Source organism: Rhinoraja longicauda, chromosome 15 (genome assembly GCF_053455715.1).
Source record: "Rhinoraja longicauda isolate Sanriku21f chromosome 15, sRhiLon1.1, whole genome shotgun sequence".
NCBI lineage: Eukaryota > Metazoa > Chordata > Chondrichthyes > Rajiformes > Arhynchobatidae > Rhinoraja > Rhinoraja longicauda.
The window spans coordinates 44,178,350-44,206,194 of NC_135967.1; the positions used below are offsets into that span (position 1 = coordinate 44,178,350).

The window sequence follows — 27,845 nt, forward strand, 5'->3', positions numbered from 1 at the left end:
TATCCTGTATATTTAACGCCATTTATCCTGCACATTTAACGCCATTTATCCTGTACATTTAACGCCATTTATCCTGTACATTGTGTACATTTAAGGCCATTTATCCGTGTACATTTATCCTGTACATTTAACGCCGGCGTTACCCAGCGACGAGGCTCCGCGCCTCCGCCCACTCTGCGCACGCGCGGGGGGGGGGTTCCGCCCGCTAATCCCGTCCCGCGGGGCAGCGGCAGCCGTAACCGCGCCGATCGGTTCCGGGTGTCAGACAGCGTCGGAGCTGCCGCCAGCCGCCACGGAGTACGTGCGCTCCCGCTCCTGCCGCCGCCGCCTCTCGGCCCAGGCCTCAGGTAACAAACATATCCCGCTGCCAACCCCACCGCCCCGCGATCTTTAAACATCCTCTCGTGTCGGTGTAGAAGGTGGGAGCGTGGATTGTGTGTGGTCTATCGGGGATCCTCTAAACAACAGGTCTGAAGGGAACAGGGCAGTGATGTGAATCATGACTGGCAGCAGAACTAACCTGTAGGGTTAATTTACAGTATAACTTAAACTGTTCATTACAACTCAACCCAGCAAATGACTGCAATATAGAAGAAACAATTATAAATATATAAGATATAATCTATATTTATATTGTTTTACATAATATTTATATTGATATATATCATACATTAGATATACATGATATATATGAATATAATTATTTATCTCAAATATATCTTGTGTGTATTTGTATTATATTGTTTTATATCATATTTATGTTCATAATTATAACACAAACAATGTAAATACTATATACTAGGATTAAAGAAAGTGACAAGGACGAGGAGGGATAAAGCCATGAAGAGGTTTGCTCACAATGATCATTTAAATTTTGATATAGTTTGTATCAATAACTGGGTAGGTTACTGATATCAGCAGCTTAGGGTGCAATTTGTGACCTGCTGATTGCATTTTTTTTAGCCTTCTTGGATAGTTTGAATAATTTTTGTGCGTTGATTGGGTGTCTGACAAAACGGAGACAATGATGGGTTGAGAAGATTTGATGAGATGGAGCTGGGGTTTATGAATGAAGATGCTGGTTCACACCGAAGATAGACACAAAATGCTGGAGCAACTCAGCGGAACAGGCAGCATCTCTGGAGACCACTTCTGAAGAAGGGTCTCGACCTGAAACATCGTCCATTACTTCTGTCCAGGGATGCTGGAACTGGGGGTTGGTGTTTATATGAAATCTGAAGTTGTGCTTTCAGACAATGTTGCATATAAAAGGAGGATGACAAACTTGGAACTCTGCTGGGCTGCATAATTAAAATTGAGGCAGTGGGAACAGAAGCCGGTAAAGAAAATGCTCTGATTGTGATCGATGACTGATAATTGAGCGCAGAAAGGGAAAAGGAAAATTAATTTGATAATGGCTATTGAGCCGTATCGTCAGAAAGCTCAATATTTGGAGGTTTTGATGAGAGCTGTTATGGTTTTGAAAGGGGGGGGGGGGGGAGGGAGATAGAGAGAAAGAGAGAGAGGGAGAGAGAGGGGGAGAGGGGTAGGTAAGTAATGCACAATGTTGTTTTGAATGACTGATAGAAAGGTATACAAAATGTGTAGGAAGGAACTGCTGGTTTTCTTCAAAGGTAGACACAAAATGCTGGAGTATCTCAGTATCTCTGAGTTACTCCAGCACTTTGTGTCAATCTATTGGGCAGAAAGGTAAGTTGGGTGTTTGTGAGTACAGAGAAAAAGATTAGCTTTGTTGACACATTGAGCTTGGTACGGCCATGGAGGGTGTTGGAAGACGTCTCGGAGAGAATTGTTTTGTGGTTAGTGCAGGAGAAAGGGGTGGTGTAGCAGTGGCAGCTAAATAGATGATCTGAATCTTAATGACAAAGTAATTTCCTCAGTTCGAAGAAGGATCTCGACCTGGAACGTCACCCATTCCTTCTCTCCAGAGATGCTGCCTGACCCCTTGCGTTACTCCAGTATTTTGTGTCTACCTTCGATTTAAACCAGTATCTGCAGGTTTTTTTCCTACTAAATAATTTGGTGAGCTCCTTGTATCTCTTGGAGACAAGGGTGGGGGTGGCACATGAGAAGAAAAGTGGTGCTGGGGAAAAGAAGCCAAGTATTAACTCTCCATTGAAGTATAATCCAAGTTGATAAATAAACTTTATAATACTTCACTTACAATTTGACCTAAATTTCTTCACTATGCAATATGATATAGACAAACGTGTAGGACGGAACTGCAGATGTTGGTGTAAACCGAAGATAGACACAAAATGCTGGAGTAACTCAGCGGGACAGGCAGCATCTCTGGAGTGAAGGAATTGGGTGACGTTTCGGGTCGAGACCGATCTTCCGTCTGAAGGAGGGTCTCGACCCAAAACGTGACCCATTCCTTCTCTCCAGAGATGCTGTCTGTCCCACTGAATTACTCCAGCATTTTGTATCTTTCTTTGATTATAGGCAAACTCTATATTTCTGATTCCTTATTATTGATTTTTTTTTCCATAGTCTTGAAAGCTGGGTCATGAATGCAATGAATTTCTCCGAAGTATTGACAAATGCTTTTTGTACCATTTTGGAAGGGAAACGGTTTTGAGAGTAATTTTATCTCCACAAGTTCTGATGATGCAGTGCTCTTTCAATGTTTCCTATCCCTGTCTGGATAACATGCTGATGCTTTGGTATTTGACTTAAGTTTGTTTTTCACTGGTTCAGGCGTTTTCATCGACAGCTTTGTATTTCTTTCATGGAATTGTACACTTGGCTTTTGTGAAGGTGCTATTTTGTGGATAATTTATATTGAGAATATTTAATAATATATGCGGCAACTAAGGAAACCATATGTGATTAAAATTGGAATGAGATATTATGAGTTCCGAGCCCTATAATTACGTGCCTTAGCAGGATAAAAGACTAGAGTATGAGCTGAATCAGAATTGACAAGTGGTACAGATGGCAAAGCAGCTGCCTCACAGCGCCAGAGATCAGGTTCGATCCTGACCTCGGGTGCTGTCTGCGTGGAGTTTGCACGTTCTCCTTGTGACTGTCTTCTCCCACATCCCAATGACGTGCGGGTTTGTAGGTTAATGTGCCTCTGTAAATTGCCCCTTGTGTGGGGGGTGGATGAGAAATGGAGTCATGTAGATCTAGAATGAATGAGTGTTAAGTGGTCAGCATGGACTCAAAGGGCCCGTTTCCATCTATCTTTTTTTTTAAACTGAAGGATTTGGATGTATTCCCAGGAATGAATTTAGTGCGAAATCTAATTTAATGTTTTTTAAAATTATGCAGACTGCAAATGTCCCTTATTTTTACCACACTGTGATGTTGACATTATATCGTGATTGAATCAGTGAAGTAGTGTTGATGCAAAATATTATCAGTGTTAATATTTTTGAAATGAGTTTTAAGTTTATGCTAATTATAAAATAATTCAATAATCATTTCAGGTTCTTGACGTTTTAGTGCAGAAGATTAATTTCCTATTCGGTAGGGTTGAAGGAGAAAATTTCAATGGAACAGAAACTGAAATAATTAAAGTCAATAATTTATAATTGTCACAAAACATGTATTATTCTGGACAAGGGTCCCGACCCAAAGCATCATGTGGTACAGTGGCGCAGAGGTAGAGTTGCTGCTTTACAGCGCCAGAGACCCGGGTTTGATCCCGACTACGGGAGCTGTCTATACGGAGTTTGGACATTCCCCGGGTGACCTGGTATCCTCCCACACTCCAAAGGCGTACTGGTTTGTAGGTTAATTGGCTTTGGTACAATTGTAAATTGTCCCTAGTGTGTGTAGGACAGTTCTTGTGTGTCCGATCGCTGGTCGGCGTGGACTTGGTGGTCCGAACGGGGCCCATTTCGATCTCTGAAGTCTACAGTTACCAATCCATGTTCTTCAGAGGTGCTGCCTGACTTCAGCAGGTTGTGTCTTTTTTTTCTAAATCTGCATCTGCCATTCCTTGTTTAACCATGTATCATTACTGTCCATTTTCAGTCATGGAATAATCTACTTTTTAAGGTATTGATGGCCTTTAAGATCTTCTTAAAAACTGCCCTTTACATGTTGCATGTCCTAATATTTTTAATCTCGATCAATGTCTTTTTCTTTTGTCTGATTATCCTACAAACTTGGGACATTTCAAACTGTTAATGTTATGTGTAAGTCAAAGTTGTGGTTGTCACAGATGTTTTGATTTTTTTATGCGTCATGTTCCCGATGTTGGCGAAGTCCCGAACCAGGGGCCACAGTTTAAGAATAAGGGGTAGGCCATTTAGAACGGAGATGAGGAAAAACTTTTTCACTCAGAGTTGTGAAGCTGTGGAATTCTCTGCCTCAGAAGGCAGTGGAGGCCAATTCTCTGGATGCATTCAAGAGAGAGTTAGATAGAGTTCTTAATAATAGCGGAGTCAAGGGATATGGGGAGAAGGCAATCTCCAAGCTAATATTAAGAATGTTACAATCTCCAAGCTAATATTAAGAAATTTGCTCGGTATTGTTTTCGAAGTTACATCATGCAAATGCAGAAGTAAACCTACTTGGTTAATATATATCCCCTTTGCAGATGTGCAGTGTTTTAAATGTGGTTCTCTGTCTGATAACCCATTTTAAGTTGAAGAAGCGTCTCGACCCGAAAAGTCACCCATTCCTTCTCTCCAGAGATGCTGCCTGTCCCGCTGAGTTACTCCAGCATTTAAACCAGCATCTGCAGTTCTTTCCGACACATCCAACCCATTTTAATCTCTTTTTATTTTTTCCAGTGATGTGACCAAAGAAGAGAGAGCGGAAAAGGCAAAATGCACCACATCACGATCTCTGTGGGGGGAATGACTTGTAACTCGTGCGTGCAGACCATAGAGCAACAGATTGGAAAGTTACAAGGAGTCAGCAAGATAAAGGTGAATATTGTAAAGGGTGCAAGCTCCAGTGTTGGAGGATGTGGAAAGAATGCAATGATGCCTCACAACCTTATTAGCTTGGTTTAGTTTAGGGATACGGCATGTATAGCATGGAAACAGGCTTTTACAGAGTCATACAGCATGAAAACAAGCTCCTCTGTCCAACTTGCCCACCACAACCAACTTGTCCCAATCTGTCTGCATTTGGCCCATATCCCTCTAAACCTATCCTTTCCATGTACCTGTCTAAATGTTTCATAAATGTTGCGATAGTTCCTGCCTCAACTACCTCCTCTGGCAGCTCATTCCATACACTCACTACCTTTTATGTGAAAAAATTACCCTTGGGGTTCCTATTAAATCTTTCCCCTCTCACCTGAACCCATGTCCTCTGGTTCTTGATTCCCCTACTCTGGGCAAGAGTGCGTTTTCCCGATCTACTCCTCTCATGATCTTGTACACCTCTACAAGATCACCCCTCATCCTCCTATGCTCCAAGGAATAGTGTCCTGGCCTGCTCAACCTCTCCCTGTAGCTCAGACCAAATAATTAATTTTGTTTTTATTGAATAAATCTGATGGTCTTTCAGTTTATGACCCTTGAATTCTGTATGTCAATTTAATGTTTACTATAGGGCATAAAAATTACCCCCCCACCCCCAAATTTCTCAAGACACTGTTGGAGCCCATTTGAAGTAGGAATGGAATTTCGCAGAAAACTTTGGATAAGTTGAGCAAATGAGAAACATTGGTTTGCTTATACTTATTTTGTTTTATGTATTGTTAAATAGCAAAACAAGACGAAATCATGTCATGTGGTGAATAACATTTTGGATTTCGTAAGAAAGTATCATTTATGTTGAACTGTGTGAAAAATTAGTTAACAGAATACTTTTTGAAGTTTAGTTCCTTTTTATAACGCTGGTGAACTTGCCCACAGCAGATCGTGTATGTGTATGTGACAAATAAACTTGACTTGACTTGATCTCAAAATAGCTGTGGGATAAATTTCAAATAGTTGATTTTTTTTCCTTTAATACGATACGATAAAACTTAAAAAAATTGTCTATTTGACTGGTCCTGACGACGGGCGCTGTCTGTACAGAGTTTTTACGTTCTCCCTGTGACCGTGTGGGTTTTCTCTGGGTGCTCCGGTTTCCACCTACACTTCAAAGATGTACAGGTTTCTGGGTTAATTGGCTTTGGTAAAATTTGTAAATTGTCCCTAGTGTGTGTAGGATGGTGCTGGTGTACGTGATGATCACAGGTCGGCGCGGACTCGGTGGGCCGAAGGATTTACTGTTTGCTTATATATAGTTTGTTTTTCCATGCTGGGAATGGCTGTTTTGTTTTCATTGGTAACTTTGTCCTTGAAAGGGTCACGTTGACCTTGGCATTGGTGTACGTGTCATTAATCCCTTTGTGCCTTAATCATTTTGATTTCTGCAAGGCACAGTACTCGGATTTACTGATTAGTATCTTGCTCTGAACTTTGATTTAGTCAGATTATATATTGTTATGCCACCTTTGTATTTAGTTTCATTCTAATTTTGAACCTTTTGCAAGGCATTAATAAATCCTCAGATTTTTTGAGGTTCAAGGAAATATCCTTGGGTATCCAATAACCATTAGATGCAATTTTAAGAAAAAAACAACTGGAGTGATAGAGCGTGGAAACGGCCCTTCGGCCCAACTTGCCCATGCTGATCAATGTGCCCCCATCTACACCAGGCCGCATTTGGCCCATATCCCTCTAAACCTGTTCTATCCATGTACCTGTCCAAATGTCTCTTGCATATTACGATAATGCCTGTCTCAACTACCTTCTCCAGCAGCCCGTTCCAGAAACCCACCACCCTTGGTGTTTTTAAAAAAAAGTTTAGAGAAACAGTGGCTTCAGTGGGAAAGGCATTCTGCATCAAAGCTACTATAAGATTATTAAGGGGTTGGACACGTTAGAGGCAGGAAACATGTTCCCAATGTTGGGGGAGTCCAGAACAAGGGGCCACAGTTTAAGAATAAGGGGTAGGCCATTTAGAACTGAGATGAGGAAAAACTTTTTCAGTCAGAGAGTTGTGAATCTGTGGAATTCTCTGCCTCAGAAGGCAGTGGAGGCCAATTCTCTGAATGCATTCAAGAGAGAGCTGGATAGAGCTCTTAAGGATAGCAGAGTCCTTAATATGGGGAGAAGGCAGGAACGGGGTACTGATTGAGAATGATTAGCCATGATCACATTGAATGGCGGTGCTGGCTCGAAGGGCCGAATGGCCTCCTCCTGCACCTATTGTCTATTGTCTATAATTAGCTGATTCAGGAGAGAGAGATATCAAATGCATCAACCTTTCACCAAATGTCATGTTTAATGGCGGATAAATTTAGATTTGTTTGTCATATTTTCGTTAAACACTGATCATGAGGTGATTGAGTCTACAAACTTTATACATGGCATTTTGATAAGAACATTTTTAATTTGTACCATGGTCATAAAGTTCTCAAAGATTACAGTGCAAATTGCCTCAGCTGTTCATTCTTCCCGAGAGCCTGCACTGAACAGCGCTTTAAGCATTAAAAATTAACAGAAAACTCAATGAAGCCTGCCGTATTACGAACATAGTGGTACCGAAAAGATAAGAACTCCAGCTTTAATCCTGTGCTTTCTCATGCCTTTTGAGTGCCGTGCATAGTTCACTTCAAAAGGAAACTGTTTCTGCCAGATATATACACTTTATTAAGCCCAGAAATGAATTACTCTTTTGTTTAAATAAAAATCATGTTCTATGTGCAACCTTCCATCAGAACTAGCAAAACAAAATTCATTTAGCTGAAAAGATCACTGTTGTAATCATTCCACAGTGCATTTTCATGCATATATGCTCTCGGAGCAGAATTCGACCATTTGACCGATCATGTCTTCTCCACCATTCAATCATGGCTGATCTATCTTTCCCTCTCAACCCCATTCTCCTGCCGTCTCCCCATAACCCCGACTTCCATTTTGCAGGCAAGCTTTGTGCTGACATTAAAACCAGCGGTGAAGTGCTGTGGGTTTACTGGAATAACTTGAATACATTCTTTTCTAAAGTATGCAGAAGAGTTTCCTTAATTCAGTGGCTGCGAAGTTCTTGCTGCACTCCATTCCACTTCAGCAGGATTTTCCTTAACTTCCTACTGTTCACCTTTTGTTTGAGAAGCAGAGGCTTTACCAGTTTTGTTTAGAGATGGTTTAGAGATACAGCGTGGAAACAGGCCCTTTGGCCTACCGAATCCATGCTGACCAGAAATCCCCATACACGAATACTATCCTACACACGGGACAATTTACAATCTTTACTGCATCCAATTAACCGACTAACCTGCACATCTTTGAAGTGTGGGAGTAAACTAGAACACCAAGTGAAAGCCCATGTGGTCACAGGGAGAACGTACAAACTCCGTACAGACTGCACCCATAGTCAGGATTGAACCCGGGACTCTGGTGCTGTGAGGCAGCAACTCTACTGCTGCGTCACCATGCCGCCCATTTGTTTAAACCAAACCTCTTCTTAGTTTATGCTTAGGTATGTGGTTATCAATTTGACGTCTCTTGCATGCAGGCTCAGTAGACTATTTCTGTACACTTGCTAATCGAGGATGTGCTTAGGTATGGGAATACTGGACTGGACTATATGTAAGAAAATAATTTTACTGTGCATTTGCACGTGACAGTAAAAGCACCATTGAATCAATGTCTTGGCTTGTAGCTCTCCACCCGTGACTTGAATGCAGAGACGGTTTTAGGCTTTTTCACCAACCCTGGAGTTGCTTCATCACAAAGATGTCCTCGTTTATTTGAATTTGCAAACTTGCATTGATTTTTTTTTGTTTGGGTTGTCTACTTTCCTTTTAGTCGTTTCTATGTGCATCTAAATGAGAAATTCCTCGCCTGTGGCAAAGCATACTTGGCTAATAAAGTACGATTGTGTTTGTGATTGCGATGTCGACATGCTTCCATTTGGGGATAATTTTGTTTGCGTTGAAGAAACACTAATGTAAGAGGCTGATGTATGTCTTGGGTGGATTTGATCAAATGTTATTATTTGCTTTATGCTCAATCATGCAGGGGAGTGCAGATGTCAGAGTGATCTTGAACTGGGCAAAGTCCTCTGCTTTTCCAGCACTAGGCAGACAGAGCTGCCTGTGTTTGGGTGGGTTGGTTAATCATTTATGTGGATGTTAAAAAGTGGGATGTCAGTACACTTCCTTAGGATCTTACAGCAAGGAAACAGATCCTTTGGCCCACTATCTCCAAGACTAAATGTGCAGAAAGGAACTGCAAATGCTGGTTTACACCAAAGATGGACACAAAGTGCTGGAGTAACTCAGTGGGTCAGGCAGCATCTCTGGAGAAGGGTCCTGACCCGAAACATCATCATCCACCAGAGGACAAGTGTTGTCTGTATGGAGTTTGCATGTTCTCCCTGTGACCACATGGGTTTTCTCTGGGTGCTCCGGCTTCCTCCCACACTCCAAAGACGTGCAGGTTTGTTGGTTAATTAGCTACTGCAAATTGGCCCTAGTGTGTAGTATAGAACTAGTGTACAGGTGATCATTGGTCGACGTGGACTCAGTGGGCTGAAGGGCCTATTTCCACGCTGTATCATTAAACTAATCAGCTTTTGCGGTTTCTTGTGTCTCCACCTTATCGGGCAATATGTTTCAGAACCAACAATTTTCCAGGTGACAAAATTCCTCCTCGTATCCCCTTTAAATCTCCCACCGTCTAAACCTCTGCCATTTTTCTATGAACATCTCTGCTTGGGGAATAAAGGTTTCCCACTATTTATCCCCTCTATGCCCTCATGATTTTGTATGCTTCATTCGAGTCCTTGCACTGTTCCAAGTAAAACCGATCCACCTCCAGTTTCTTCTCTTACTTGTTGATGTCCCAGGTGAATCTACTAGTGCTGGGCCATTCTATTGCAGGCAATAGCAGCTTTGCCTCCCTTATAAATTTGAAACCGAAGTGGTAGTTTTCAATCTGCTTGACTTTTGAATGGTCCTTCAACATATCATAGATCTTCCAAAGATTCCTTTGACGACTAACAATTGGCTGAAAGGTCAATGGATGAAACACAAGAGTCTTGGCATTTCTTTAATCGAAAATAGTTGAAGCTTTCTTTCTATTGAGTTATGTTTGTTTTAATTGTGCCATCACTTGCAATTTTATTATTACAGTTCCATGGTATTGCTAATTGGCATTGCTGCCTTGATATCTATGTGTAATCTCGTTTTTAATGACAAAGATTGGATAGAGGCGTTGTTCATAGATGGGTGGCACCGTGGAGCAGTGGTAGAGTTGCTGCCTGACAGCGCTTGCAGCGTCAGAGAGCCGGGTTCCGTCCCGACCACAGGTGCTGTCTATACAGAGTTTGTATGTTTTCCGCGTGACTGCGTGGGCTTTCTCAGAGATCTTTGGATTCCTCCCCCTCTCTAAAGAGGTACAGGATTGTAGGTTAATTGGCTTGGTATAAGTGTAAACTGTCCCTTGTGTGTGCAGGGTAGTGTTAATGTGCGGGGATCGCTGGTCAGTGCGGACTCGGTGGGCCGAAGGGCTTATTTCTGCGCTGTATCTCTAGAAAACCTTTTTTTTAAATGGGGGTAATTGGAAGTTAAGCTTTTCACTTCGGAGAAGTGTTTGGTGACTTCTCCGAAGTGACTTAAGTAGTATAAGAAAATAACTGCAGATGCTGGTACAAATCAAAGGTATTTATTCACAAAATGCTGGAGTAACTCAGCAGGTCGGGCAGCATCTCGGGAGAGAAGGAATGGGTGACGTTTCGGGTCGAGACCCTTCTTCAGACTGATGTCAGGGGGGCGGGACAAAGGAAGGATATAGGTGGAGACAAGAAGATAGAGGGAAATCTGGGAAGGAGGAGGAGTAGATGTGGCTGTGGTAGCGAGTCTGAGTCAGAATGTGGTCGTAGAGTAGGAGGGCAGGAGAAATCACAGAGGGGGAGCAGCGAGAGAGCATGTTGCTAAACTCTCGTCGAAGAGAGGAGGAGAACTTCTTCAAAGTGGACATACCTTGAGGAGAAATCGAAGTGGAGCAACAAGTAGTATAAGAAAATAACTGCAGATGCTGGAACAAATCGAAGGTATTCTCCGTTCCAGATCTCCCTCTATCTTCCTGTCTCCACCTATATCCTTCCTTTGTCCGGCCCCCCCTGACATCAGTCTGAAGAAGGGTCTCGACCCGAAACGTCACCCATTCCTTCTCTCTCTCAAGATGCTGCCCGACCTGCTGAGTTACTCCAGCATTTTGTGAATAAATATCTCCGAAGTGACTGGTCAGAATTCCATAGTTGTTCACTTCTTGCCGGTTATTTTGGGTGAATACCTTGAAGGGAATTTGAACTGAAATATTGACTGAAACGTTGAATATTGACTGAAATGAGGGCAGCACGGTGGTGCAGCGGTAGAGTTGCTGCTTCTCAGTGCCAGAGACCCGAGTTCGATCCTGACTACGGGCGCTCGCTGTCTACAGAGTTCGTATATTCCTGCTGTGACCGTGTGCGTTTTTTCCGGGTGCCCCGGTTTCCTCCCACATTTGAAATGCCTGCAGATTTGTTGGCTAATTGGCTTCAGTAAATTGTCCCTAGATGTAGAATAGAACTAGTGCACCGGGTGATTGCTGGTCGACGTGGACTCAGTGGACCGCAGGGCCTGTTTCCATTGATGGATCTCTAAAACTAAAACTAAAAGCTAGACCGTTTTAATCCCCACGGATGCTGTTTGATCTAATTGCTTCCAGCTTTTTATATTTTTATCTTTCGGTATCCATGGTCTGTTTCATCTAATGGAATAGAGGAGGCCATTTTGGCATGACAAGTCTATGTCATTTTATGTGAGCAAACTCATTCCTCACAATTTTGTCTGTAACCTTTTCTCCCGACAGTTCCCTTCAATACCCAGCCCCTGATATAATGTGGTTTATATTATTTTCCATTGTTTCTCTTCTACCATCCAGGAACAGTGCAATTTATCTTGCACTCTCCAAAAATCAGTAGGTTCTCGGAAACCGAGGGGCAACTTTTTCCACACAAAGGGTGGACGGTACTTGAAATGTGCTGCTAGATGAGGTAGTCGAGGCAGATACTATCACAACTTTTTAAAGACATTTGGACAGGTACATGGATAGGAGAGGTTTTGAGGGAATGGATTTAAAATGGACTGTAGATACTGGTTTATACCAAAGATAGACATGCTAGAGTAACTCAGCGGGTCAGGCAGCATCTCTGGAGGAAATGGATGGGTGATGTTTAGGGACCCCTCTTCAGACTGATGGACATCATGACTCATGACATCTTGTTCAGCATGGGAAGGTTGGACCGAAAGGTGTGCCTTGTGACTGTATGACTCTAATGGAGCACTGGAATAACTTTCCACAGGCAAGGGTTATATCTTTGTATAGTTTCCAGAACCTCTGAATGACAATAAATTAATGTTTTCAAGCTTGCATACGTGTTGGCCTCGAGACAATGTTGGTCTTTTGAACGGATACTGATTAATCTTTAATCTCTGCTAAATTTAATCTTATTGTCATGAGTCATCGGTTTATCATGGCTGCACCAAAGACCGAGCTCTGATCTGGGTCTGTTAAATAGATTTGTAACCTCTATAACTGGACAAATCAAATAAAGGCCTGCCTTTTTAAGCTTGAGGAAAAAATCCTGAAATTGTATTGTGAGTATAATGACTTTATTCCCTGAAATTATAATTGCAGCAAGTCTTATAATCAATTTCTACTTCAATTATCTGATTTTATTAGCGTGAAGATTTGGAAAGCAAAATCTCATTTGGCAGACCAATCTACTTAGAGTTCATGTTTTGGGCAGTAAAGTACAAAATGGGCCTGAGGAAATATTCTGTAGGGAGCATTTCCGCATCTATGTTTTGTCCAAGTTTTAAATTCTCTGAAATGGGTTGAAATTCAATAATGCCTTCGAGAGCGCATATTTTTCATCATAATTTCCTAATGCTCGTCATCTTCTACAATTCTGGTATCTCTTGCCACATATTTTTGTAACCCTTCATGAGATTTCATAAAATAGGCAGGATTTATTTATTATATTTTTAACCCATTTTACTTATGAAGAATGGGTGATTCATCATCATCTTTTCTTTGTTATTCTGGTATCTCTAGCCACATATTTATGTAACCCACTTTCACCCTTTATGAGATTTCATAAAATAGGCAGGATGCTTTCTGTTTTTTTAACCTATTTTACTTATGAAGAACGGGTGATCGATGGTCGGCATGGAATCGGTGGGCCGAAGGGCTGTTTTAATGCTGTATCTCTAAACGAAACTAAACCATGAATCACTCCTGCTGGTCTTCACGTGTTATTTTCCTCCATCTGCCTCATCCATGCGGATATATTTAAGCCAGGGCTTTCATCGCACTATTTGACCACGCGTGATATCAGAGATGAGTGTGAGGTGCATTCAAGAGAGAGCTAGATAGAGCTCTTAAGGATAGCGGAGTCGGGGGGTATAGGGAGAAGGCAGGAACGGGGTACTGATTGAGAATGATCAGCCATGATCACATTGAATGGCGGTGCTGGCTCGAAGGGCCGAATGGCCTCCTCCTGCACCTATTGTCTATTGTCGTTCTTATATGATACAATAGAACTTTATTCCACGAGGGAAATTGATCTGCCACCAGTCATGAAACACAAAATACATGAAACATGAAATTAAAGTGACAAGTGGAAAGGATTGGGGATGTGCAAAGATTGGGGAGGGGGGAGTCAGTCTACCCCACAACAAAAGGGGAAGGAGTTGTACAATTTGATTGAGGGGAAGAAGGATCTCCTGTGGCGTTCTGTGCTGCATCTTGGTGGAACCAGTCTGTTGCTGAAGGTGCTCATCAGGTTGACCAGTGTGTCACGGAGGGGGTGAGCTGTATTGTCCAAGATGTTCCGCAGTTTGAGGAGCATCCTCCCCTCCAAGACCACCTCTCATGGTGGTCCGTGCAATCCCAAGGATATCCCATCCTTGTCCATGCAGTTTTCATTCTGTATCAAAAATTAAAACTCTTATTTTGCTTAGCCTAATATTCCAATTCTCTGTCCGCAATGGGTGAACTCACTATGACGCAAGACATTGAATTCTCCCGCAACTCTACCTCTGTGCCATTGTTCTGATCCTTTGAGGAACCATGGATTGTTTGGCCCGGTGCACAGTGATAAATATCTGCCTATTTGCATAGATAGTGCTCGTTAGCACGGACATCTGGTGTGAACGGCATCAGTTGCCAAAACTAGAGATTAACAATTGGATTAGGTTGACTGTATTTTAATGCAGAATGTATTATATTTGTGTCAAGCTGGCCTTTGATATTTGCTGAGGCAGAAATTATTTAACATTTACTGGCTATGGTTCAAAGGTTTGCAGGTTGATTGTTGTTTTTAAAAACTGCGGTTCATAGAAATTCAAATTCATGCATAATCTAGTGTTAGATGCAAAATGCTGGAGTAACTCAACCGGACAGGCAGCATTCCTGGAGAAAAGGAATCGGTGGGGTAGAGTCTCAACCCGAAACATCACCCTTTCCTTCTCTCTAGAGATGCTGCCTGTCCTGCTGAGTTACTCCAGCATTTTGTGTCTATCTTCAGTTTAAACCAGCATGAGGGGGGACCTCATTGAAACGTAAGGAATAGTGAAAGGCTCAGATTGAGTAGATGAGGAGAGGATGTTTCCACCAGTGGGAGAGTCTCGGACTAGAGGTCATAGCCTCAGAATTAAAGGACGTTCTTTTGGGAAGGAGATGAGAAATTTCTTTAGTCAGAGGGTGGTGAATTTGTGGCATTCTTTGCCACGTAAGGTTGTGGAGGTCAAGTCAGTGGATATTTTCAGGCAGAGATAGATAGTTCCTTGATTAGTACAGGTGTCAGAGGTTATGGGGAGAAGGCAGGAGAATGGGGTTAGAAGGGAGAGATAGATCTGCCATGATTGAATGGCAGAGTAGACTTGATGGGCCGAATGACCTCATTCTACTCCTATCACTTATGGCCTTATGATCTGCAGTTCCTTCCTACATATAAGCTAGTGTTGTTGCACTTTTAATATTCTTTTTCATTAACACTTCCTGTAAATATTCTGTCGTGTAACAAAATATCCTCTTTGTATTTCTGAAAACAACATATTCTCGAGCCTGCCTTTGAATTATCACTATTGTTAACAATAAGGTGGAGAAAATAATTTTGCTATCGATGCTATAAATAGCTGCAAAAGTAGCAGTGAGTTGTGCAATGGTTGGTCAGGAGAGTTTAATTTTCATAGGTAGAGACAATAGAACAACAAAATTCTTACTTGTAGCAGCTTAACAGCCCTGTAATGCAATACACAGATAATCAAAAATTCAATAAATTAATAGGCAAAAGGTATAGAAGTGTGAAAACGCACACCTCCTGATTCAAGGACAGTGTCTTCCCAGCTGTTATCAAGCAACTGAACCATCCTACCAACAACTAGATAGTTCTGAACTACTATCTACCTTATTGGAGACCTTTGGACTATCTTTGGTAAGACTTTACTGGCTTTAACTTGCAATAAACATTATTCACGTTGTTCCCTATATCATGTACCTGTGGATGGCTCAATTGTAATCATGTATTGTCTTTCTGCTGAGTGGTTAGCACGTAACAAAAGTGTTTCACTGTACCTCGGTGCACGTAACAATAAACTAAACACACTTAGTGCAAACTCCTCCCCCCATCCCCAAAATCTGTTGTGAAACTCAAGACATAATCCACAGAATTTCATAGTTGAGGGTAGTGTCGTGTGGTGTTCAAGAGACTGATAGTTTCTGGGAAGAAACGGTTTTCAGGCTCCTAAACCTTCTTGATGGTTGGAGTGAAATGAGAGAATAACCAGGGTAGTGTGGGTCTTTGATATTGGCTGGATTTTTGAGACAGTGCCTACCACAAATACCTTTGATGATGGAGAGGCCAGTACCTGGGATGGACAGGGCAGTTGAAACTTACAAAATTCTTAAGGGGTTGGACAGGCTAGATGCAGGAAGATTGTTCCCGATGTTGGGGAAGTCCAGAACAAGGGGTCACAGTTTAAGGATAAGGGGGAAGTCTTTTAGGACCGAGATGAGAACTTTTTTTTCACACAGAGAGTGGTGAATCTGTGGAATTCTCTGCTACAGAAGGTAGTTGAGGCCAGTTCATTGGCTATATTTAAGAGGGAGTTAGATGTGGCCCTTGTGGCTAAAGGGATCAGGGGGTATGGAGAGAAGGCAGGTACGGGATACTGAGTTGGATGATCGGCCATGATCATATTGAATGGCGGTGCAGGCTCGAAGGGCCGAATGGCCTACTCCTGCACCTATTTTCTATGTTTCTATATTTCTATCCTCTGATGTCCTTCGTTTTTTGGCTTTCGGGTTGACGAACCAGGTCATGATGTAATCAGTGGCCTCTCTACTGTACATTTACCCAATCTATTCCTGTCATGATTTTATGCATCTCTATAAGATCACCTCTGCCTCCTGCGCTCCAAGGAATAAAGTCGTAGCCTGCTCAACCTCTCCGTGTAGTTCACCCCTCAAATCATGGCACCATCCAAGCTGTCTTACCTGAAGAAGGCTGTCCTTGCTCTGGAGGAGGTAGAGTGAAGGTTTGCCAGATTGTTTTATTGTGTGTGTGGTTTTTTGTGTGTGTTGTGTGTGTGTTTGGCAGGGCTGAAGACAGCAGAACGAGAGACTGGGACATTTTGCATTCGTTAAAGTTTAGAACAATGAGAGGGGGACCTCATTGAAATGAAGAGGTGATTGTGCAGGAAGGAACTACACCAAAGATAGACACAAATTGCTGCTTTAGAGCGCCGGAGACCCAGGTTTGATCATGACTGTGGGCCAACAGATTTGTTGGTTAACTTTAACTCCCCCTCCCAATCCCACACTGACCTTTCTGCCCTGGCCCTCTCCATTGTCAGAGTGAGGCCCAGCGCAAATTGGAGGATATTTCGCTTGGGCAGCTCACACCCCAGCGGTGTGAATATTGACTTCTCTAACTTCAAGTAACCTTTGCCTTCCCTCTCTCTCCATCGCTTCCCTCTTCCCAGTTCTCCGACTAGTCTGACTGTCCTCATTTATATTGTATCTGTGTTTGCTTTGTTGTTACCTTCTCCTAGCTGACAGTGATCCATTTCAATTTTCAATGTCTGTTTGTGCAGGTATCGCTTGAAAACCATAATGCTGCTATTGTGTACAACCCAGAGTTCCAAAGTCCAGAGACCCTGCAGGAAGCAATTGATGATATGGGGTTCGAAGCCGCCCTGACCGACACAGGCCCAGTGCCTGCCACACCAGAATCTGCCCACCACACGAATCCCATCCTCGCTCCCCAGCCTTGCCCGCAGATTGGAAGCCAAGCACCCACCGTGCAAGATGTGGAGAGGAAAAAGCCCCCAGATCAGGTCGATGGTGCATTGCCTTCCACCTCCACTGCCACAAGTCTCAGTGATAATATTATTAACGTGGCTGGCGACGGCTCTCTCGTTGATAAGAAGTTGCCGGCGGCTGAGGACATCAAGTTGGATCAAGGCGGCGACATGGTGGTGAAGATGAGGATTGAAGGCATGACCTGTCACTCTTGCAGCAGCACGATTGAAGGCAAAGTCGGCAAACTGCAGGGGGTGCAGCGGATCAAAGGTGACCGTTTTTCAAAATTATTCTTTTGCGGTCCTTTGCGCTGGGCACCGTCCCTGAAGCTACAGTTTAGTTTATTGTCACGAATACAATACACGAGGTACAGTGAAAAGCAGCTGGAGGCAGTGCTCTTCGTGCCCCTCAGAATGGTCCAACGTGCTTTGCAGGTGTATAAAGTATGGCACAGTGTATTCACAATTATAAAGTGGTCGCCAATGTTAGCACTGAACGATTCCCCAAACTGAGCCAGACAATTGCTGTTGTGTGTTGATATATTTATATTTGCACATGGGAGTACAGTCACGCAACGGATTAATCCCTACTGTTGTTGAAAATAGTGCTCATGGGCATTGGTTTTATCCAGCTGAGAGCAAACTTGACAGTAGTATCAGCTGAAAGTTTGCTCCTCTAACAAAACCACCTAGCAGCCGTCAATTCTGCATTAGAGAATCGGTCTGTACTGTGTAGAAACAAGGAACTGCTAGGTATTAACCATGGGTTAATACTCACAAGGATACAAAGTGCTGGAGTAACTCAGCGGGTCAGGCAGCATCTCTGGAGAACATGGATCGGAGACATTTCGTGTCGAGACCCTTCTTCAAACTGAAGGCAAGTTTGAAGACGGGTCCCGACCCTTGTTCATTGATGCTGCCTGACTTGCTGAGTTACTTCAGCATTTTATGTCCTTCATTCTACACTGTGCTTGGTTTTATGCTGTAGGATTTGTACCCACAATTTGATTAATTGTGAGTGTGAGATTCACTCAGCTAGACTTGCATTCCTAAGCACAAATGACGATTATCCAGAAGGTAACATCTTTAGGAAATTTTAACAATGTGCAATAATAAATGCTTGCGTCATAAAAAGTTGGACCAAATCAATCATGAGCTTGTTTCATTGTATAAAAATGCAAGATTTGGAATCCATTAAACTACTTGTATTTCAACAAGAAACGTCAACAAATTTTTTAAAGCTAAATAATCAGAAGTATTCCTGAAGCCAATTAACCTACAAACCTGGATGTCTTTGGAGTGGGGGAGGAAACCTGCAGTACTGCTATGACAGTCTAAGACAGTGGCACCACAGAGAAACATTCAACAAAGGAGATATATCTTGAGCAAACATAGACACAAAAGTGCTGGAGTAACTCAGCGGGTCAGGCAGCATCTCTGGAGAAAATGGATGGGTGCATTTCGGGTCTGGACCCTCCTTCAGAATGTATGTAGGGAGGAAGGGGAAGGTGGCGGAGGGAGAACTAGAAGCCAGAAAAGGACATTTTTATAACCATCCATGTTCTCTAGCAATGCTGCCAGATCCGCTGAGTTACACCAGCATTTTGTGTCTCTCTTTGGTATAAACCAGCATCTGCAGTTCTTTTTTATTACATTGTATCTTGAGCAAGGTGCATATGTAATTGTTTTTTAGTTCATTAAACCACTGGATGGGGCTGCATTTATTTTTAACGCTGATAATTTGGGCAAAGTTCTCCAAGAATCTTGTATAAGTTTTAAATAATAGTATGGCACAGTAGAACTGCTGCCTTACAGCGCCAGAGACCCGAATTTGATCCGGACTACGGGTGCTGTCTGTATGGAGTTTGTGGGTTTTTTGCAGGTGCTCCGGTTTCCTCCCCACTCCAAAGACGTACAGGTTTGTAGGTTATAAAATAGACAATAGACAATAGGTGCAGGAGGAGGCCATTCGGCCCTTCAAGCCAGCACCGCCATTCAATGTGATCATGGCTGATCATTCTCAATCAGTACCCCGTGCCTGCCTTCTCCCCATACCCCCGGACTCCGCTATCCTTAAGAGCTCTATCTAGCTCTCTCTTGAATGCATTCAGAGAATTGGCCTCCACTGCCTTCTGAGGCAGAGAATTCCACAGATTCACAACTCTCTGACTGAAAAGGTTTTTCCTCATCTCAGTTCTCAATGGCCTACCCCTTATTCTTAAACTGTCTAAATGGCCTACCCCTTATGCTTAACTAACAAGGTTAATTGGCTTCAGTAAAAATTGTACAATGTCCCTAGCGAGTAGGATAGTGCAAGAGTACGGAAGTGATTGCTGGTCGGCACAGATTGGGTGGACCGATGGGCCTGTTTCTGTGCTGTATCTCTAAACTAAACAAAAAATAATCGCATTTGGCTATTTTAATCATTTTCATTATTTTTAATTAAAATGTTTCTTTTTTAAATGTAGTTTCCTTGAATAGCCAGGAGGCAACAATTGTGTACCAAGCCCACCTCATCACACCAGAGGACCTCAGGAGTCAGATCGAAAGTGCCGGCTTCTTCGCTACAATCAAGGCCAGGGCCAAACCTATGAAGCTGGATGTTGACATTGAACGTCTAATAAGTGCGACTCAGGCATCAAAAGCTGCTCTGCAGGAAGTAACTAACAATCTAACAAATCTAATTCTTCGAATAGATGGCATGCACTGCAACTCCTGTGTAACTAACATTGAAAGTAACTTATCGGAACTTCCTGCTGTACATAAAGTCAAAGTTTCTTTGGAAAATAAGAATGCGACCATACAATACAACCCAACCATGATAACTCCAACTGCCTTACGGCAAGCTGTTGAGGCTTTACCTCCGGGAAATTTCAAAGCTTTGCTCCCTGATGATAGTCTGCCTGCCCCTGGTGTTACACAGCATCCTTTGGTATCTTCATTTCTCGAGCCACCCCTCAAAACAAGAAAGAATCAGCACAGCAGCGTGGCAATGATCAATATTAAGGGGATGACATGTAATTCCTGTGTGAAGACTATAGAGGAGAACCTTTCCAAAAGAAGTGGAGTGATGTCGGTTCGCGTTTCTCTGGCACAGCAGAATGGGATTGTGGAATATGACCCTCTGTTTACCAATGCTGAGGAGCTGAGAGACATGATAGATGATATGGGTTTTGACGCCATTCTTCCTGGTAATTCTTTTTAATACAATACAAATAAGTTTCTGTTTAATTATGTAGATATTGCTTTCAAAATCTTGCGTATCATGTTCTCATCGTCCCCTTTGGATCCCTGTGATGTCTGAAAGCTAGGTACAGGTCCATCACCGTTTTTCTTCTTTCGTTTCTCTCTCCCTGGCACCCTTGGTTCCAGAGCCTTGCCTGATTTATCCATTCTGCCGGACCAACAGAGGTCACGGCATCCGAGAGGAGTCCAGCGGTAATAGAACGGCCCGCCGAAGCCGCCCAGCCGGGGGTGCCGAGATACCGGCTCGCAAAGTCGGCCTCGGAAGTCGGCTGTGGGAATGGATTCACCCGGCTCTGGTCAGGCCAAAGTTTGAGAGCCCCGGCCGCAGGGGGCAGATTCGACCCGCCGATCGGCTCTGGAAGTCCTGAGGAGGTCAAGATCGGCCGCCTCCCCCGTCCTAGAGGCCACATTTTCAGCAGGGACTCCCGGGGGGGGGGGAGGGGGATTTCAAATGCTTTCTTGGCCGGATTAATGAAGGAGCTGGAAAATCGGTGGTGGACCTGTACGTAATTTGGTTCAAGAGGAAGAGCACTTTTGCTGATCCGTCACGAGGCATGGCAGCATCCAGTGAAGAGGACGTATCGGGTTTCTTTTGCACTTGGGTCCACCCTTCTCTCAAGCCTAATGTCAGTGGGGTTTGGTGGCTGGCCCACTTAGAATTGAGTTAAGAGTCCATCAAATTCTGGGGGTTTCAAGTTCACAAGTTCACGTTGTAGGACTAGAATTAGGCCATTTGGAGAATCAAGCCTTCCCCGCCATTCAATCATGGCTGATCACTGCCTCCTAATCCCATTTTCCTGACTTCTCCCCATAACCCCTGGCACCCATTCTAATCATAATTTGTCTATCTGTGCCTTAACAATATCCACTGACTTGGCCTCCACAGCCTTCTGTGGCAGTGAATTCCACAGATTCACCACCCTCTGACAAAGAAATTCCTCCTCACCTTCCTAAAGGAACATCCTTTAATTCTGAGGCTGTGACCTCTGGTCCTGGACTCTCCCACCAGTGGAAACATTCTCTCCACATCCACTCTATCTATGCCTTCATTATTCTGTAAGTTTCAATGAGGTCCCCCCTCAACCTTCCAAACTCCAGTGAGTACAGGCCCAGTGCTGTCAAACGCTCATCATGTGCTAACCCACTCATTCCTGGAATCATTCTTGTAAACCTCCTTTGGACCCTCTCCAGAGCCAGCACATCCATCCTTAGATATGGGGCTGGAAAAATGGTGGTAGACCTGTACATAGTTTGGTTCTAGAGGAAGACCACTTTTGCTAATCCGTCCAAGGTGTGGCACGAGTTTCGTTTAGAGATGCAGCGTGGAAACAGGCCCTTTGGTCCACCAAGTCCGTGCCGACCAACGATCGCCACACACAAGCACTATCCAACACTATAGGGGCAATTTACAATTAACCTACAAACCTGCTCGTCTTTGTAGTGTGGGGGGAAACCAGAGCACCCAGAGAAAGGCCTCGGGGAGAATGTACAAACTGCATCCAGACAGCACTTGTAGTCAGGATGGAACGCGGGTCTCTGATGCTGTAAGGCAGCAACTCTCTCGCTGCGCCACTGTGTCTCCCTGTTATGCCAGGTCTTTCGCACTTCATCCAGATACATCTTCTGGGTCACAATCCTATCTTGCAGCTCCAAAAAAAAAAAATTTGCATCACTTGCAATATGATACCAAACAATGTCACAAACGTTTCTTTCTTGCATCGCAAAGTTTGCACCTTGTAGTCATTAGGTTCATCACGTGTGATGAATTTTGTATTTAAAATAGAACATCAGTCGCTCATTTTAGTTACGTTGCTGATCACAGGAGTGTGCACCAGCCCAGTACATCATGAGCGATAGTCTACTTTAAGACCTATTCCGCCATTTGTCCCCGTTAGTTCACAATGCAGCTCGGTGTCTAATTGCATTTGATATCAATCAAGTGCAGCTACATGGTATATTCTGGCACATTAATATATATATATATATATATATATATTATATATGTGTGTGTTTTTATAGATGTTGGTCTTAATGTATTTTATTTTAATGCACTTTTCCATAATGGATAATGGAATGCAAATTGTATGATTGCAGCAAGCGTGGAACCTTCAGTGATATTGGACGGTTTGCCCAAAGTGTCCGTAAGAGACAAAAAAATAAGAAATGGGACATGTGAAACCAAAGTTAAAGGAGAGGTGCCGTCACAGGAATCGAGCATCACTTCCCAAAATACAGAGACTCCGACTCCAGAAAAATGTTTCATTCAGGTTACTGGCATGACCTGTGCATCCTGCGTCGCGAACATAGAGAGGAACTTGAAACAGGAAGATGGTAAGCAAATGTATTTATCGAGTCACCGAGAGAAATTTGTTCTCTAAAACCTATGCTTGTTTTGCGCTTATTTTCTTTTTTTTTTTCCTCGCTACTTATCTGAAATCTTTGCAAGTTGCCGTATTCTTCTGTTTATATCGTGATCTCATTTAGTTCAGAGTTTGGATATGCAGGAAACAGGCCCTCCGAGTCCACGCCGACCATTGGTCGCCTGTTCACACTAATTCTATGTTATCCCACTTTCTCATCTACACACTAAGGGCAATTTACAGTTAGCCTACAAATCCGCACGTCTTTGGGAAGTGGGAGAAAACCAGAGTACCCGAAGGAAACCCCTGCTGCCACAGGGAGTACGTACAGACTGCACAGACACGGATAGTCAGGATCAAACCCGGGTCTCTGGCGCTATGAGGCAGCAGCTCTTACCAGCTACACCACTTGATGAACTGAGCTGTGATCTATATCACCACCCTTTATATGGAGTGTAAGAAAATAACTGCAGATGCTGGTACAAATCGAAGGTATTTATTTCACAAAATGCTGGAGTAACTCAGCTGGTCAGGCAGCATCTCAGGAGAGAAGGAATGGGTGACGTTTCGGGTCGAGATCCTTCTTCAGACTGATGTCAGGGGGGCTGGACAAAGGAAGGATATAGGTGGAGACAGGAAGATAGAGGGAGAACTGGGGAGGGGAAGGGGAAGAGAGGGACAGAGGAACTATCTAAAGTTGGAGAAGTCGATGTTCATACCAAGGGGCTGCAAACTGCCCAGGCGAAATATGAGGTGCTGTTCCTCCAATGTCCAGTGGGCCTCACTATGGCACTGGAGGAGGCCCATGACAGAAAGGTCAGACTGGGAGTGTTTGGACTGAGAGTAATCTTGCTTGGAATCTGAAACCATGAAGTAGCAGGGATACAATGTAAGAAAGGTCTAGCTGGATCTATTAACACAGTAACATGTAGAATAAATTATCACAGAAAACCATGTCATGAAGGCAGAGTAAATGGCCTTGGGGTTTTGTCCTAGATTTTATCGTAAAAGTACTAGAGGAATATTAGTGTCTATCCTTCAAGCTGAAATCGCGTAACAGCTTCTAATGATAACGCATACATGGTTCAATGTGGGAATAATGAAGTTGTCTGAGCTTCTTGTTTATCCAAATGTTTTTCTTTAAGGATATTTTCTGGAAGGCATGAATTTTTATACCGCATAGTCTATACATACAGATGCTCCCGGATGCTAACCATTTTCCTTTGCTAACCCCTTCCCATTCCCATGCTGACTTTTCCTTCCTGGGTCTCCTCCATTGTCTCCTTTCTACCTGTTGAAGTTGGTCAGACACGCCAAATCGCTCTAAATCTCTGAGAAAGATGTGACGCTGGTGTGCCACCTTCTATTTGCTGGGTCCAGGACAAGTCATTTGAGATGTTGATGTTCAGAGAGTCTGAAGAAGGGTCTCGACCCGAAACGTCGCCCATTCCTTCTCTCCCGAGATGCTGCCTGACCTGCTGAGTTACTCCAGCATTTTGTGAATAAATACCTTGATGTTCAGAGATGTTGATGCCCAGAAATTCCAAGCTAGTAAATGGGCACCATGGTGACGCAGTAGTAGAGTTGCTGCCTTACAGCGCCAGAGACCCAGGTTCGATCCTGACTACCGGTGCTGTCTGTATGGAGTTTGTCCGTTCTCTCTGTGATCATGTGGGGTTTCTCCGGGTGCTCCAGTGCCCTCCCACATTCCAGAGACGTGCAGGTTTGTAGGAAAAATGACTTCTGTAAATTGCCAGCAGTGTGTAGGATGCGAAACTGCAATAACCGGAAATAGCGGGGGATCGGGGGTCTAATGAGATGGAGGAACTGAGGGAAATCCAGGTTAGTCGGGAAGTGGTGATAGGTAAATTAAATGGATTAAAGGCAGATAAATCCCCAGGGCCAGTTAGGTTGCATCCCAGAGTACTTAAGGAAGTAGCCTCAGAAATAGTGGATGCATTAGTGATAATTTTTCAAAACTCCTTAGATTCTGGAGTAGTTCCTGAGGACTGGAGGGTAGCTAATGTAACCCCACTTTTTAAAAAGGGAGGGAGAGAGAAAACGGGGAATTATAGACCAGTTAGCCTAACATCGGTAATGGGGAAAATGCTAGAGTCAGTTATTAAAGATGTGATAGCATCACATTTGGAAAGTGGTGAAATCATCAGACAAAGTCAGCATGGATTTACAAAAGGCAAATCATGTCTGACGAATCTTATAGAATTTTTCGAGGATGTAACTAGTAGAGTGGATAAGGGAGAACCAGTCGATGTGTTATATCTGGACTTTCAGAAGGCCTTCGACAAGGTCCCACATAGGAGATTGGTGTACAAATTTAAAGCACACGGTATTGAGGGTTCAATGTTGAGGTGGATAGAAAATTGGTTGGCGGACAGGAAGCAAAGAGTAGGAATAAACGGGTCCTTTTCGGAATGGCAGGCAGTGACTAGTGGGGTACCGCAAGGCTCAGTGCTGGGACCCCAGTTATTTACAGTGTATATTAATGATTTGGACGAGGGAATTGAATGCAACATCTCTAAGTTTGCGGATGACACGAAGCTGGGTGGCAGTGTTAGCTGCGAGGAGGATGCTAGGAGGCTGCAGAGTGACTTGGATAGATTAGGCGAGTGGGCAAATGCATGGCAGATGCAATATAATGTGGATAAATGTGAGGTTATCCACTTTGGCGGCAAGAACAGGAAAGCAGAGTATTACCTGAATGGTGACCGATTGGGAGAAGGGGAGATGCAACGTGACCTGGGTGTCATGGTGCACCAGTCATTGAAAGCAAGCATGCAGGTGCAGCAGGCAGTGAAGAAAGTGAATAGTATGTTGGCATTCATAGCAAGAGGATTTGAGTTTAGGAGCAGGGAGGTTCTACTGCAGTTGTACAGGGCCTTGGTGAGACCGCACCTGGAGTATTGTGCGCAGTTTTGGTCTCCTAATCTGAGGAAAGACGTTCTTGCCTTAGAGGGAGTACAGAGAAGGTTCACTAGATTGATCCCTGGGATGGCGGGACTTTCATATGAAGAAAAACTGGATAGACTAGGCTTGTGCTCGCTGGAATTTAGAAGACTGAGGGGGGATCTTATAGAAACATATAAAATTCTTAAGGGGTTGGAGAAGCTAGATGCGGGAAGATTGTTCCCGATGTTGGGGGAGTCCAGAACCAGGGGTCACAGCTTAAGGATAAGGGGGAAGTCTTTTAGGACCGAGATGAGAAAACATTTTTTCACACAGAGAGTGGTGAGTCTGTGGAATTCTCTGCCACAGAAGGTAGTTGAGGCCAGTTCATTGGCTATATTTAAGAGGGAGTTAGATGTGGCCCTTTTTGCTAAAGGGATCAGGGGGTATGGAGAGAAGGCAGGTACAGGTTACTGAGCTGGATGATCAGCCATGATCATATTGAATGGCGGTGCAGGCTCGAAGGGCCGAATGGCCTACTCCTGCACCTATTTTCTATGTTTCTATAACAGAGCTTGTGTACGGGTGATCATTGATCGGTGCGGAATTTGTGGGCCGACAGGCTTGTTTCCACACTGTATCACTAAAACTTAACTAAGTGTCTCCACAGCTGACCCAAAGAAAACTGGCACTTGGTTTCCCAACTTCCCCTTTCTAACATCAGCAGTTTAGTTCTATGGATTTGTTGATGACGAGCAAGAGCTTGTTGTTGTGCATCACTCAACCACAAGTTCTATTTCTCCTCTGTACCCTGACTCATCACCATCTGTGATTCGGCCAACAGCAGTGGTGTCGTTGGCAAATTTATAGACAATAGACAATAGGTGCAGGAGTAGGCCATTTGGCCCTTCGAGCCAGCACCACCATCTAATGTGATCATAGCTGATCATTCTCAATCAGTACCCCATTCCTGCCTTCTCCCCATACCCCCTGACTCCGCTATCCTTAAGAGCTCTATCTAGCTCTCTCTTGAATGTATTCAGAGAATTGGCCTCCACTGCCTTCTGTGGCAGAGAATTCCACAGATTTACAAAATTAGCATCACTTACAATATGATCCCAAACAATGTCACAAATGTTTCTTTCTTGCATTGCAAAGTTTGCACCTTAGTTATTAGGTTCATCACGTGTGATGAATTTTATATTTAAAATAGAACATCAGTTGCTCATTTTAGTGACGTTGCTGATCACAGGAGTGTGCACCAGCCCAGTACATGAGCGATAGTCTACTTTAAGACCTATTCCGCCATTTGTCCCCGTTAGTTCACAATGCAGCTCGGTGTCTAATTGCCTTCGATATCAATCAAGTGAAGCTACATGGTATATTCTGCCACATTAAGCTGCTTTGTGTAAGTTGTAAAGCTTCTATGATAATGACATAGGAGCCGAATTAGGCCATTTGGCCGATCGCGTCTGATCTGCCATTCAATCATGGCTAATCTATTTTCCCCGGTCAACCCCATTCTCTTGCCTTCTCCCCATAATCTTTGACAGGGAACTGTCAATCTCCGCTTTAAAAATACCCAATGACGGCTCCACAGCCGTCTGTGGCAATGAATTCCGCAGATTCTCCACCTTCTGGCTAATGAAATTCCTCCTCATCTCCATTTTAAAGGTACGCCCTTCTATTCTGAGGCTATGCCCTCTGGTCCGAGACTCTCCCACTTGTGGAAACATCCTCTCCACATCTACTCAATCTATGCCTTTTTATAAAGTTATGTGTAGAACATTGGCAAAATCATATCTGGGCATTTGCAACAATAAGGACAAAGAAATGTTAACGTTGTTGTGCGGAAGGAAATAACCTTTTTTTACTTCAGATATTAGCTGACCTCTACGTGGTATAATTGCCAGTTCAATCAATGTGCATTGTTATTTGATAGGAAACTGTATGGCATGTCTGATGCAATCTTTGTCAAGATCACGTCTTCTCTCACC

At 43.4% G+C, this 27,845-nt stretch overlaps 1 protein-coding gene across 4 annotated transcripts in view; it reads left to right on the top strand.

Annotated features, from left to right (window-relative positions):
* Positions 1–27,845, top strand: part of LOC144600694 (copper-transporting ATPase 1-like) — an 83,394-nt gene that overhangs the window by 4,383 nt on the left and 51,166 nt on the right. For 2 of the 4 annotated variants that reach the window (XM_078412584.1, XM_078412587.1), the window contains exons 1-5: positions 274–347; positions 4,770–4,907; positions 17,132–17,609; positions 19,807–20,529; positions 22,679–22,915. In XM_078412584.1, coding sequence (XP_078268710.1) covers positions 4,806–4,907; positions 17,132–17,609; positions 19,807–20,529; positions 22,679–22,915 — 1,540 coding nt within the window. In that variant the 5' untranslated portion in view covers positions 274–347; positions 4,770–4,805. Of the gene's footprint in view, positions 1–273; positions 348–3,872; positions 3,933–4,769; positions 4,908–17,131; positions 17,610–19,806; positions 20,530–22,678; positions 22,916–27,845 lie in introns of those variants that run through there. The other 2 variants (XM_078412586.1, XM_078412585.1) reach the window with 2 other exon arrangements.